This window comes from Ranitomeya imitator, chromosome 3 (assembly GCF_032444005.1).
Source record: "Ranitomeya imitator isolate aRanImi1 chromosome 3, aRanImi1.pri, whole genome shotgun sequence".
Taxonomy (NCBI): Eukaryota; Metazoa; Chordata; class Amphibia; order Anura; family Dendrobatidae; genus Ranitomeya; species Ranitomeya imitator.
Window position 1 is genome coordinate 180,242,643 of NC_091284.1, and position 13,085 is coordinate 180,255,727.

Consider the following 13,085-nt stretch of genomic DNA (forward strand, 5'->3'; position numbering starts at 1 on the left):
TTTGCCAGGGTTTCTATATAACCCCCTGACTCCCCCCTGTATAGCCCTGAAAAATCTTTTTGATTTCTCCTGTGCTGTATTCTAATCGGCAAAGCCGAAAAGCAGAAGTGCAGATAAGCCAATAAATGTATTTCCGGTTCATGTACTGGAACTACTTCCATGTACCGGAAATACGTTTGTTAACGCATGCACATTTCTGCTTTTCGGCTTTGCCCATAGTTGGGCATAGCATACTGCGCAAGCGCCAGACACTATTTGTCTGCGCAGGCGGAAAAACCTCTCTGGGTGATGAGGATGATGCAGGAGTTGTTACCCATGTCCAGGATGGTGAGCAGCAGCCGTGAGGAGGGGTGGAATGGACCGAAGTCACATTCATTGGACTGGACGGACCCGATTAGAATACAGCGTGGGAGAAATCAAAAAAAGTTTTTCAGAGCTATACAGGGGCAGTCAGGGGGTTACATAAGTATTTAGGGAATGCATAGCAAACGCTTAGCAAGATCATATTTTTAGCTGGTATAACACAAAAATGGTGACAGGTTCCCTTTAACAACACTTCCGAAAGTATCCTGCATCTGGCACCAAGGAGCTAACAGCTTTTGTTTAAAATGTACTTGATGTTTCAGGAGAACTTGAAGCAGAGTGTCTGTTCTAGCTCCTCCCCTCTCCATAGACATCTATAAGCAGCAACTGACATCTCCTATCTCAGTAATGGGAAAATCAGTCTTCAATGAATACAAATTGTACTCATGAATTGAGAGTGAATGATTAGTCCAGGAGGAGAAAGAAGCTGATTTCTCTGCTAATATATATGACTTTTTTATATTCATTTGTACTATTGATTAATGAAACAAAATATTAAAATAAGAGCTACTTTTTATCTCTTGCAAATTGTTAGGTGGGGTTTTCCTGGATTAGACTTGTTTTTCAAGTACATCCCAGAGATGCTCAATCCGATTAAAATATAGAAGTTTTAAAGCTAAGTCATAAGATTGAACTTATGTTCCTCAAATCAGTCATGAACAATTTTTGTGGTGTGGCAGGGTGCCTTATCTTGCGGGAAAAGGCCTCTGCTGTTAGGAAATTTTTCTGCCATGAAGTGGTAGATTAGGTCTGTAGTACTGTTCAGGCCGGTCATTTATGTCAAAGTAACACCCACATGAATGCCACAACTCAAAACCTCCTAGCAGAACACTGTCCAGAGCATCACATAACCTTCACTAGCTTGCCTTCATCCTGCAGCCATATCTTCTCAGGTAAGTGACACATGGCCATCCACATGATGTAAACAAGACAGTGAATTATCAGACTTAGGCCGGAGTCACACTACTGTAGAATATGGGCGAGTGCTATGCGAGAAAACATCGCATAGCACTCCGGCCAGTATTAATCTTTGGAGCAGCTCACATCACCGTATTTTTTCTCAGGCGTATTTGACGTGCGTGCAAAATCGCAGCATGCTGAGTTTGTTCGCGTATATCATCTGAGACTCGCCAAAACAAGCCTATGGGTGCGAGAAAAACTCAGATACCACACGGACCATTCGTCTAGCTTGCGAAAAATACGCACACATTTTCCTCATTTCAGACCATTGAACAATTTAATTCAATGAGGAAAATCAGTGAGAAATGTAAAGCCATACGGATGTCATACCAATAAATGGGTGGGAGAAAATCGCATCATCACATTGCAAATGCATTACACACGGATGACAATATGAAGAACATTTGTGCGACTCTCGGCAGGGAGACTCGGACCGATTTTCCATACGTTTAGTGTGACGCCGGTTTAAGACACCTTCCATTGTTCCATGGTCCAAGTCGTGAATTAGTATGGGCACTCGATGTGTGGTTAAGCAGTCAGACGCGGCAAACTGAAATGCATCTGATTCTGTTTCTGGCTTTCCACCATATTTAGCTGTCAGTTTATCAACAATTATAGATGGGCGACCGCAAACGGTAACTTTCGGGGTCTGTACTGATCACCTAGTGTTCGGGCACGGACCTCGAACACAGACTTCTCCAGGAAGTCTGTGTTACTGGTCGGGTTCAGCACCCAGAACATTGGGTGTTTCCCACGCTGTCATCTGCATGACAGTATGAGAAACACCGGTGGCTCTGATCAGTGGTAGGATCATTACCGCCGGTCAGAGAGCTGCAGATGACAGCGTGAGACAGCAGCTGAGACCGGCGGAAAAACATTTACCTCCAGTAACATGCGTTGGCTGATGAGAGAGTACTGCTCCCAACAGCCTACGCCTGTTGTCGCTGATAACATTGAGGCACCACTGATGGGAGTATTCATCAGAGCCCATGTTTCCAGACTGTTATGTAGATGACAGAGTGGAAAACAATGGATGTTCGACCTCCCATTCATCTGAATGGGGTCCAGGTTCGAGCTCGGGTACCGTTCCAAACATCTATTGGTTCGCCCATCACTATCAACAATTCTTGATACAGTAGTTCTTCTATGTAATAGAACAAGATGGGTCAGTTTTTAATTATCATGCAAAACAATTAGCCTTTGGATGTCCCTGACACTGCCGCAGGTTCACCATCTATCCTTCATTACACTTTTGGCCGATTCTAATCACAGCATATAGTTAACAGTAGGATCTACTAAATTGGAGGTGATCTGAATTAATCTTGTAGCCATCAAACTGTACCTACTTTTACCACTTCCGACACAACAACTTCAGGAAGTGGCTGTTCACTTGCTGTTTAATATGTCACTGAAAAGATCTCAACCCTTAACAAGTATTATTTGGAATGAGATAATCAATGTCATTGAATTTCACTGATTGGCGAACATTGCAAAAGACAAAGAAAACATACATAGGACTACTATCAGCAGCCATAACCAAATATGTTGCTCATTCAGTTTACCTTAATAGGCATGCTCTGCTGTACCAGATTTGGATTTTCTCTCCAGTTAAGGCCCGATGCCAGCTTCATATAATTAATTTGACCATCATTTTCTTGATGTCTGGAAGGAGTAAACAAGAGATATTACATGGTCGTGTAAGACTCAATGAAACAACTGCAGCCGCGTGTAAGTAATTAAATGTTTGACTGTGGACATTGGCTCCTCTCCAGCATTGAGACCAATGAATATCACAGAGGCCGAGGTTACAGTTTCATAACTTTTTTTGCTATCTGATTTAGTACCAATCCCAAAAAATTTCCCAAACTAGAAACACATGTGAGCACAGAGGAGTTGTTGCTTACTACACGTATTTAGTTACATTTGTTGACATGGTGAGTTTGTTACACTGTTGGAGTCTAGTGTGCCTTTGTACTGTTTTCTTTCTATCATCACTTCTTGTCTGTGTCCTATCGAGCCATGAATTGTAATAGTTCATGCTTTTCTATAACAAGAAGGCCATTTGGCTACCAAGATCTTTTCAACTAAAGCCTACAAAAGACGCTGGGTTGTTAATAAGAATTTTACGTTCACATGTTTAATACGCAGATATTTCTATTATTATGCTTGTGGCCAATCTTTCAAATCATGGATATTAAATATCGATTTAAAAATTAGCCTTTTATATACCGTAGTTCATAACAAGGTAAAATACCATGGAAAATGCTATTTTTTCACATAATTGCTTGTCACAGCAATAAAAAAAAACTATGGAGTTTCCAAAATGTTTGGCTGGTAATAACCTCAATCAAAAATAAAAAATATTGGGCCTGATTTGTGGATTTATTTGTCTAGTTTTTGGTATTCACTGTTTAATTTGCACCTTTATGTTCGATATTATGGGCTGGATTTTCGTTTTCCAGAAGTTTTCGGCTGATTCAACAATGGTGACTTTTTAAAAAGTTGCAATATTTAATTCAGTCTCCCCAGAGTGATGTTATATATGTCAGTTATTTTTATTTTACATCACACATTTTTGTATTATTTCACATATTTCATTATGTTACCGTATTTATGCCCAGATGTATAGATTGAGAAATCATAATCTTACTATCTTCACTTCATCTTCCACATATGAAATATGTCTTGACATTAGCTATTCCCTGGGCCTAAATTTAATTACTTACTGTTCTAGAATAACTCGAAGAAGGTCGTCTGCCAGAGGTACTTTAAAGGCTTTCAAAATCGTTCTGGTTTCTTGGAGTGGGAGCAATCCTTTCCTGCAAAGCACAAACAGCTTTAGATAGATAGATAGAGTAAGTGCAGTCCTCCAAATCCACTGGTAAATGGATAATAATAATAATAATAACTAATAATATTATATAGGAGAAAAAAAGAGGTTCAACTCCAAACAGCTAAACATTTCAGCTCAAGGAGTTCTTGTTGAGAAAGGTTCACACCTTGTTTAAAAAATTTTTAAGCTTTTTGCTATGTTTGGAGTGTGACCTCTTTTTCCTCCTATAGATAGATAGATAAGATCGTGTGCTAACCGAGTTTCTTCAGCGTGCTCGAAAATATGTTCAAGTCCACATGGCTGCATGTCTCGCGGCTGTTTGACAGACGCAACAGATTCAGGGACTGCCTATTTGTTAGGCAATCCCTGCATGTGTTGTGTCTGTTGAAGCTGCGAAACATGCAGGTGCGGGGATTCGAACAATGTTATTCGAGCGCGCCGAAGACACTCGGTTAGCACACGATCATGCTCAGATAACAACTTATCCAAGCACATTCTCTTATCTCTAACTAGATTAGGTTAGAGAAAAAGGAGGCAGCGCTCCAAAAAAACAGTTTTAAAAAGTGTGCAAAACAACCCGGTAGCATTATCCCTCTTCCGCCAAAATTAACAGTAGGCATAGACTGCCAGATAAAGAAGCGTGATTCTGCACTCCACAGAAGATGTCTCCTCTGCTCCAGACTCCAGTAGTGATGGGCGAGTATACTTGTTGCTCGGGTTTTCCCGAGCACGCGCGGGTGGTCTCCGAGTATTTGTGCGTGCTCGGAGATTTAGCTTTTGTTGATGTGGCTGCTACACAGCCTGAATACATGTGGAAATTCCCTAGCAACCAGGCAACCCTCACATCTACTCAGGCTGGCTAGCAGCCATAAATCATGCAGCTGTATCGACAAAAACTAAATCTCTGAGCACTCACAAATACTTGGAGACCACCCGAGCGTGCTCGGGAAAACCTGAGCAATGAGTACACTCGCTCATCACTAGACTCCAGTGATAGCTGCTTTATGCCACTCTATCAGGCACTTGGCATTGCACTTGGTGATGTCAGGCTTGCATGTAGCTGCTTGTTAAAAGCTGAAGTTAATACCAGAGGAGGTCACGAGCTCTGCAGTTGCGTCAGCTTTGGGTACTTTTATGCATTACGTGCCTCAGTACTTGGCGGTCCCGCTCAGTAACTGTACAGTATCTACACTTCATTGATGAGTTTTTGTGGTTTCTAAACGCTTCTACTTTTCAATAATACAACTCACAATTTATCATGAAATGTTTAGGAGGGAAGGAATTTACTGCACCATGCTTGAATTCGATGAACTGTTTAGAATGACCCATTCTTTCACTAATGTTTGTAAAGTAAAGGCAGACATGACAGCTAGGGCAGGATTTTATACACTTGCGGCAATGAGACTGAAAGAAAAACCTGAATTAAATGATCAAGTGGTGTGTCCCAATAGTTTTGTCCATATAGTTTTAAAGGGGTTGTGCGGCCTAAAACAACAAGTCTCCAGTCACTCTATGTGACTAATCTCATCGAGAAATACATTTCTAGTCAGATTCTGGCTGAGAGTATGCATTTTGCATACTTGGGGTCATGTGACCAGTATTCCTAGTGGTGACATAGGAGAATCCTCACAGGGTACACACTGAGCTCTGTGAGGATTCACAAGTCAACATGCACACAGAGTGACATTAGACTTGTCATTTTAGACTGAACAACCTCTTTAACAGATAGGCAAATAAATTAGATTGGATGTCTAACATTCTTGAAGACTGGTTTTGTTTTACCTTTCACGATCATTGTACACAAAGGCATCATTTAGTTTACTGAAGTTTTCAAATGACTTTTTCTTTAGATGCTCCTGTGCTACAGCCATCAGAAGACCTATGTCAACTTCTAGGTTTTCTTGTGCACTGTAATGGCGTCCAATGGTCATTATTTCATGTTCTGTGAGTCTTCTATCACCGATTTCCACCAGGACATTCCTAGAAATAAAAGCATGGTTAAATATTTATTAATATACAAAAAAATGTAATAATATGTAGGAAAATGTAACCTGTAATATAATTTAATAACACTTTTGTACCCCCATCAGGTGCAGACATATCATTGATGCAACCTGTGCAGCCGCACAGGGCCCAAGAGGTAATGGGGCCCACTTCTGCCTCCAAAGCAGGTGATATTGTACATTATGATGAACTATTGGAGTGTAAAGGGCCCATATACTGTTCATGCACAGGGGGCCTCTTCTGTCTGTGTCCGCCAGTGACCTCTATCATATATTAGAAAGTCACCTCTATTATAGTTAAAGGTAGGGCATATTGATGCCACTTCTATGAGCAAGAAGAGACATCAGAGCTACAAAAAGGACTCCATATCTGGCAGACTCAAATCATTCTTGTATAACAAATTATTTGGAAACACTGCCATCTAATACCACATTTTCCCTGAAGGAGCAATTACTGGTTTATGCCGGGCTAACCACAGTTTCCCCCCTGTGAAATCAGTTGTTAGCGATCAGATTGTCAGGGGTTCCATATTCTGAACATGGCTATCGCTGATGACATGATCCCGTTAATAACCTACAGATATCATTTATAACATGAACTACAACAATGCAACAAAAGGCATAAACTTTGACAGTAAAAACATCTGTCATTTTCATCTTGCTCACACAATATATATTGTTCTTCATGAACACTTTACAAACATGTTTTGCCAATTGGCATGAAAGTGAAAAAATGTGTGAATGCACGGTGCCTCGAGTAATCACTAAGCAGAACCTGTAGGCCATGTTTACCCATCACAAGCTGGAAATACTCATGTATGGTGTAATGAATGACCCACTTGGGATGTAAGCAAATCTAGCTGATTAACAAGACATATTTTCTCCCAACAAAATAATTTATCTTTTAAGAAGAAGGTAAGTGAGGGAGGTCCGTGTGGTCGAAGATTAAGTAAACCTAACAATAAATCATTGGTTTCAGCATTGGAAATCACACCCAGTAACACACACACTTCTCAACACTGGCTACAAGAAACTATTCTGAATAAAATCAGAATAAAGTTACCATACTAAAATGGTAAAATATAAAAATTAAATTAAAAGGCCACCTAACATACTAAGAGCCTACACCTACAATCCACTTTTATCAGAATTAGGTGGCAGAGACCTAAGACCACTTTATCTTACTCTTGGTTTCTAATGATTCAGTGCATGTAGAATTAGGAATAACTGCACAGATTATATGATCTGTATGTTATCAAACCAAATTAGGAATCTCATTCTGTAGGAAACAAAAACTAGTCCAGCTAGCCATGGTCCAGAAGAAACCAGTTCTTTTACACCCCTTCACTTATATCAGAAACAAACCACCAAGACTGTTTATAATTCTCCTTTTCTATTTTTAAAATGTATTATGGAAAGATGGAGTTTTTGCTGGTTCACACTGACTAGAGAAGAATAAGGTGACCTGAATTAGGGCAATGGTTGCCTTTTTAACTATATGTCCATCCTCGTGGCAGCCAGAGCCTGGCTGCCACGAGGAAATTTACTTTCTTCTTCAAGGCAGCCTCCAGCTTTCAGTCATAGAGGTGATACTGGCAAATGATTCACTCACTGCCAAGAATACAGCTGGTATAATGCCCTGATTGAATATGCTGCAGAGATGGCATTCAGTTAATGTGCCAGGGCATTCTTACCTAACTATGTACTGAGCAGTGAATGAAGTCGCGCCGACATGCCTCGATGACTGAAAGCTGGAGGCTGCCTGGAAAAATAAAGATCATTTCCTCCTGGTAGCCAGACTTTCAGTGCAGCTGTATGGCAGTTTTAAAAAGATATTAACCTGCAGATTAACCTCATATATGATATGAAGATTTATTGTGTTTTGGGACACGACAGATTCCCTTTAAAGAAGCCCTATCTCACTTGTTTGTTTTTTTAATCGGGTATAAAAGCTGATGTCCTCCTGAATCTGGCATGTTTTGCTTTTGTTCTGTAGGGCACCTTTAAAAAGATATTAACCTGCAGATTAACCTCATATATGCAGATTTATTGTGTTTTGGGACACGACAGATTTCCTTTAAAGAAGCCCTATCTCACTTGTTTGTTTTTTTTATCGGGTATAAAAGCTGATGTCCTCCTGAATCTGGCATGTTTTGCTTTTGTTCCCAAGTCTCTCGATTGCTGAGAAATAGCCACCTCTTCCCTGTATATAAATCTAGTCCTATCAGGTAAGGGGGCATGATCCACAACTTTTGTCTATGGCTGTTTTCTTGAAGACCAGTGATGAAGGGGTCATATCTAAATAATGGAAAGGTTTCAGGAACAAAAAATGCCATATTCAGGAGAGCAACATTTACACCAGGTAAAAAATATTACAGGACCTCTTTAAAAGTTCATATTGTAAGTATTTCTACTTGTCATCAAAAGCGTTCTTCAACTGCTCAATGACCTAATTTCATCGGACTTGCAAGTGTACTTCTATAGAATGAGAGCATGTAGCATACAAAAACACACATCCTACCCTATCGATTATACTATCTTTACAAAAGATGAAAGGACTGCATGCAAGAAATCAGACAGTACATGGAACACAATGTTCTAGTCCACCTTTTCACACTGACACTTGAGCAGTGCCAGTGTGTGTCTCATAACGCCCTCAGGATGCCAGGGAAGGTCAGAAAAAGAAAGCTGGTTACTTAAAAGAGGAAGCTGTCTTTGTATCTAAGCCAAGATGAATATAGAACCGCTGTACAAGTACAATGCTCTGTTGAAGAAGAATGTGAGAGCTATTCCAAAGCGCTGCACTACCACCCAGAAGACGAGACGTGACCCAGCCAAATATTTGCTGCCCATACCATATTTAACACAGAAACTATTGTTGCATGACATCATATCCACAGCTGACAACGCATGTGGTATTTTTCCTCTATTTCTCTTTCCCTTATTTGTTTTGTCAGCAAAGTCAAAAACATAGGAATAGTATATTAAAAATATGACCAAATTTAACCGACATTCCAACTACTCTTCATTGACTTCCATATCTATGCATGCTGTATACACAAATACCTATCTATAGATATAGATATTACATTTGTAAATATATTATCGTGTATATACACACACATATATATATATATATATATATATGTGTGTGTGTGTGTAAATACATGTAAATATGTATTTATACACTGATATATAATATATATAATCATTAACACAATTAGAGGTGGATTACCAAGCTGCTGCTACTACATGAATGCATTAATGATAATCTTTAAAATTATCTAGCTTGGCAGATGTTGCCATCTGTATCATGGCTCACAGTATAGCAGCAGCCATAACTAATCATGAAATCAGTTTTCGACCATTCAAATGAGAGCAGACATAACGTCAGAGATTGGCTGGACCACCAGCATCAATACAGACTTTTATGTAATCGTGCCAATTACATATTTATCTTTTGCAATGTTCCAATGCCTTGATTAAAGCATAAACATTAATAAATAGATCTTACACCTGAATATACTGTATATGTATTTGCTATGAAAATTCAAGTCAAAATAACAACCTGCTTCATACTAAGTACATGCATGCTGTGTTACATAGCCGGCATATGCTTGTGACTGTAGCAACCAAAGTGATCTCCGATTACGAAGTTGATGCATTGATTCCTGACAAATTATAGAATAATTTTTCACATAACTTGATTTAAATATCCAGGAAACAATCTATCTTGATAAAGGAAGCAGAATAACAATAGGAACTGGATAAAGAGTCCTAATGTGCCCCAGAAAAAAATTTAACAGAACATATCCATACCAGTAAAAGACATGTTGTATGTTCCCAGTCTAGAAGATGTAAAGTGAAGGAAAGCTAAAGAACTCATTGTAAAATTCCAAGTTGATGAGTGCAATCTAGGATGGAAAGCAGGTGATAATCTTTGCCAAAGTACATAAGCGTATTATATTTTCTTAGAATTGAGAGTCCTCAATTTTCTTAACACAGTTAAAGGAACAGGTGAGACGCCGCACGAAGGGATGCCATGACTATAGCCACACATAGCATTGAGGACTGAGCAACAAATATCAAAAAACCTTTAAAGGGACACTGTCACCTGAATTTGGAGGGAACAATCTTCAGCCATGGAGGCGGGGTTTTTGGGTTTTTGATTCACCCTTTCCTTACCCGCTGGCTGCATGCTGGCTGCAATATTGGATTGAAGTTCATTCTCTGTCCTCCGTAGTACACGCCTGCGCAAGGCAAGATTGTAAGCGGGTAAGGAAAAGGTGAATTAAACACCCGAAAACCCCGCCTCCATGGCTGAAGATTGTTCCCTCCAAATTCAGGTGACAGTGTCTCTTTAAGAAACATCAAAATGGAACCTGACAGAAGGACAGTGTCATGACACTACTGAAAATAAGAACAGAAGAAAAATTTGGCTTGTGAAAAATATGGCTAAAGTCATTGTGACCCCCAAATACTACAAGAAAGCAGACACAATCTAATCCAGATACATAACTAAATGCTTTTGATAATAAAAAAATCAAAAGACACTTCTCAGCTTTAAGAAGGGGTACAATTAAAAGGATTAAACCTGATGAGGAAGACAATACTGCAATGAAAAATAAAGCATTCCAACTATTGAAAGATCTCTCAAAGATTAAAGGAAAATCAAAAGGCATGGAAAGTCAGATGAAACTTCTGAAGGAACACATAAAACAGCTGAGACAAAAATTGGCATATAAACAGCAAGAGACCAAAATATAGCGCCTTGAAAAAATATTCATACCCCATGAACTTTTCTACATATTTTCATGTTACACTCACAAACTTAAATGTTTTATATTGGAACCTAAGTAGGAAGTATTTGTGAAGTGTAAGGGAAATGAAAAAAAAAATAAAAAAATAGAAATCTGAAAATTGTGATATGCATTTGTATTTAACCCCCGAGTCAATTTAGGACCTGTTTTTGCTGCAATTACTGCTGCAAGTCTAGTCAGATAAAACCAAAGTAGAACGCTTTGAGCTAAATGCAAAACGCTATGTGTAGCGGAAACTAATACTGCACATCACCATGAGAACACCATCCCCACCTTCAAACATGGTGGTGGCAGCATGCTGTTTGGATGCTTTTCATCAGCAGGGACACGGAAGCTGGTCAGAGTTGATGGGAAGACGGATGGAGCTAAATAGAAGGCAATCTCGGAGGAAAACCTATTAGAGGATGCCAAAGACTTGAGACTGGGGTGTAGGTTCACCTTCCAACAGGACAACAACCCTAAACATACTGCCAGAGCTACAATGGAATGATTTACGGTAGATCAAAGCATATTCATGTGTTTAAATGGCATACTCAATGTTCAGATTTAAATCCCATTGAGAATCTGTGACAAGACTGTTATGAAAGCAATCCAGTGACACAGTGTGCCAGCAATCAGAGCACATACAGTGATCTGATAATAACCCAAAAACAATAGAACGAGCTCTGAGACGTGGAATCTCTGTAGACCGCAATACCTGAACCTATCCAAAACACAACTAAAGGCAGCTGTGGATTGCGCCTGACACTACCTATGCAACTCGGCACAGCCTGAGGAACTGACTAGCCTGAAGATAGAAATACAAGCCTGACTTGCCTCAGAGAAATACCCCAAAGGAAAAGGCAGCCCCCCACATATAATGACTGTTAGCAAGATGAAAAGACAAAACGTAGGGATGAAATAGATTCAGCAAAGTGAGGCCCGATATTCTAGATAGAGTGAGGATAGCAAAGAGAACTTTGCAGTCTACAAAAAACCCTAAAGCAAAAAACCACGCAAAGGGGGCAAAAAGACCCACCGTGCCGAACTAACGGCACGGCGGTACACCCTTTGCGTCTCAGAGCTTCCAGCAAAAACGAATAGACAAGCTGGACAGTAAAAACAGCAACAAAAGCAAAGAAGCACTTATCTAAGCAGAGCAGCAGGCCACAGGAAAGATCCAGAAGCTCAGATCCAACACTGGAACATTGACAAGGAGCCAGGAAGACAGAATCAGGTGGAGTTAAATAACAAAGCAGCCAACGAGCTCACCAGAACACCTGAGGGAGGAAGCTCAGAAGCTGCAGTACCACTTGTGACCACAGGAGTGAATTCAGCCACAGAATTCACAACAGTACCCCCCCCTTGAGGAGGGGTCACCGAACCCTCACCAGAGCCCCCAGGCCGACCAGGATGAGCCACATGAAAGGCACGAACAAGATCTGGAGCATGGACATCAGAGGCAAAAACCCAGGAATTATCTTCCTGAGCATAACCCTTCCATTTAACCAGATACTGGAGTTTCCGTCTAGAAACACGAGAATCCAAAATTTTCTCCACAATATACTCCAATTCCCCCTCCACCAAAACCGGGGCAGGAGGCTCAACAGATGGAACCATAGGTGCCACGTATCTCCGCAACAACGACCTATGGAATACATTATGTATGGAAAAGGAGTCTGGGAGGGTCAGACGAAAAGACACAGGATTGAGAATCTCAGAAATCCTATACGGACCAATAAAACGAGGTTTAAATTTAGGAGAGGAAACCTTCATAGGAATATGACGAGAAGATAACCAAACCAGATCCCCAACACGAAGTCGGGGACCCACACGGCGTCTGCGATTAGCGAAAAGTTGAGCCTTCTCCTGGGACAAGGTCAAATTGTCCACTACCTGAGTCCAGATCTGCTGCAACCTGTCCACCACAGAATCCACACCAGGACAGTCCGAAGACTCAACCTGTCCTGAAGAGAAACGAGGATGGAACCCAGAATTGCAGAAAAATGGAGAGACCAAGGTAGCCGAGCTGGCCCGATTATTAAGGGCGAACTCAGCCAACGGCAAAAAGGACACCCAATCATCCTGGTCAGCAGAAACAAAACATCTCAGATATGTTTCCAAGGT

General features: G+C 40.4%; 1 protein-coding gene across 2 annotated transcripts in view; it reads right to left on the reverse strand.

Annotated features, from left to right (window-relative positions):
• The window catches only part of EFHC2 (EF-hand domain containing 2), a 103,012-nt gene that overhangs the window by 13,751 nt on the left and 76,176 nt on the right, over window positions 1-13,085 (reverse strand). For both annotated transcript variants that reach the window (XM_069761660.1, XM_069761661.1), the window contains exons 12-14: window positions 5,939-6,136; window positions 4,050-4,142; window positions 2,886-2,985 (exon numbers count right to left, since the gene is read on the reverse strand). In XM_069761660.1, coding sequence (XP_069617761.1) covers window positions 2,886-2,985; window positions 4,050-4,142; window positions 5,939-6,136 — 391 coding nt within the window. The remainder of the gene's footprint in view (window positions 1-2,885; window positions 2,986-4,049; window positions 4,143-5,938; window positions 6,137-13,085) is intronic.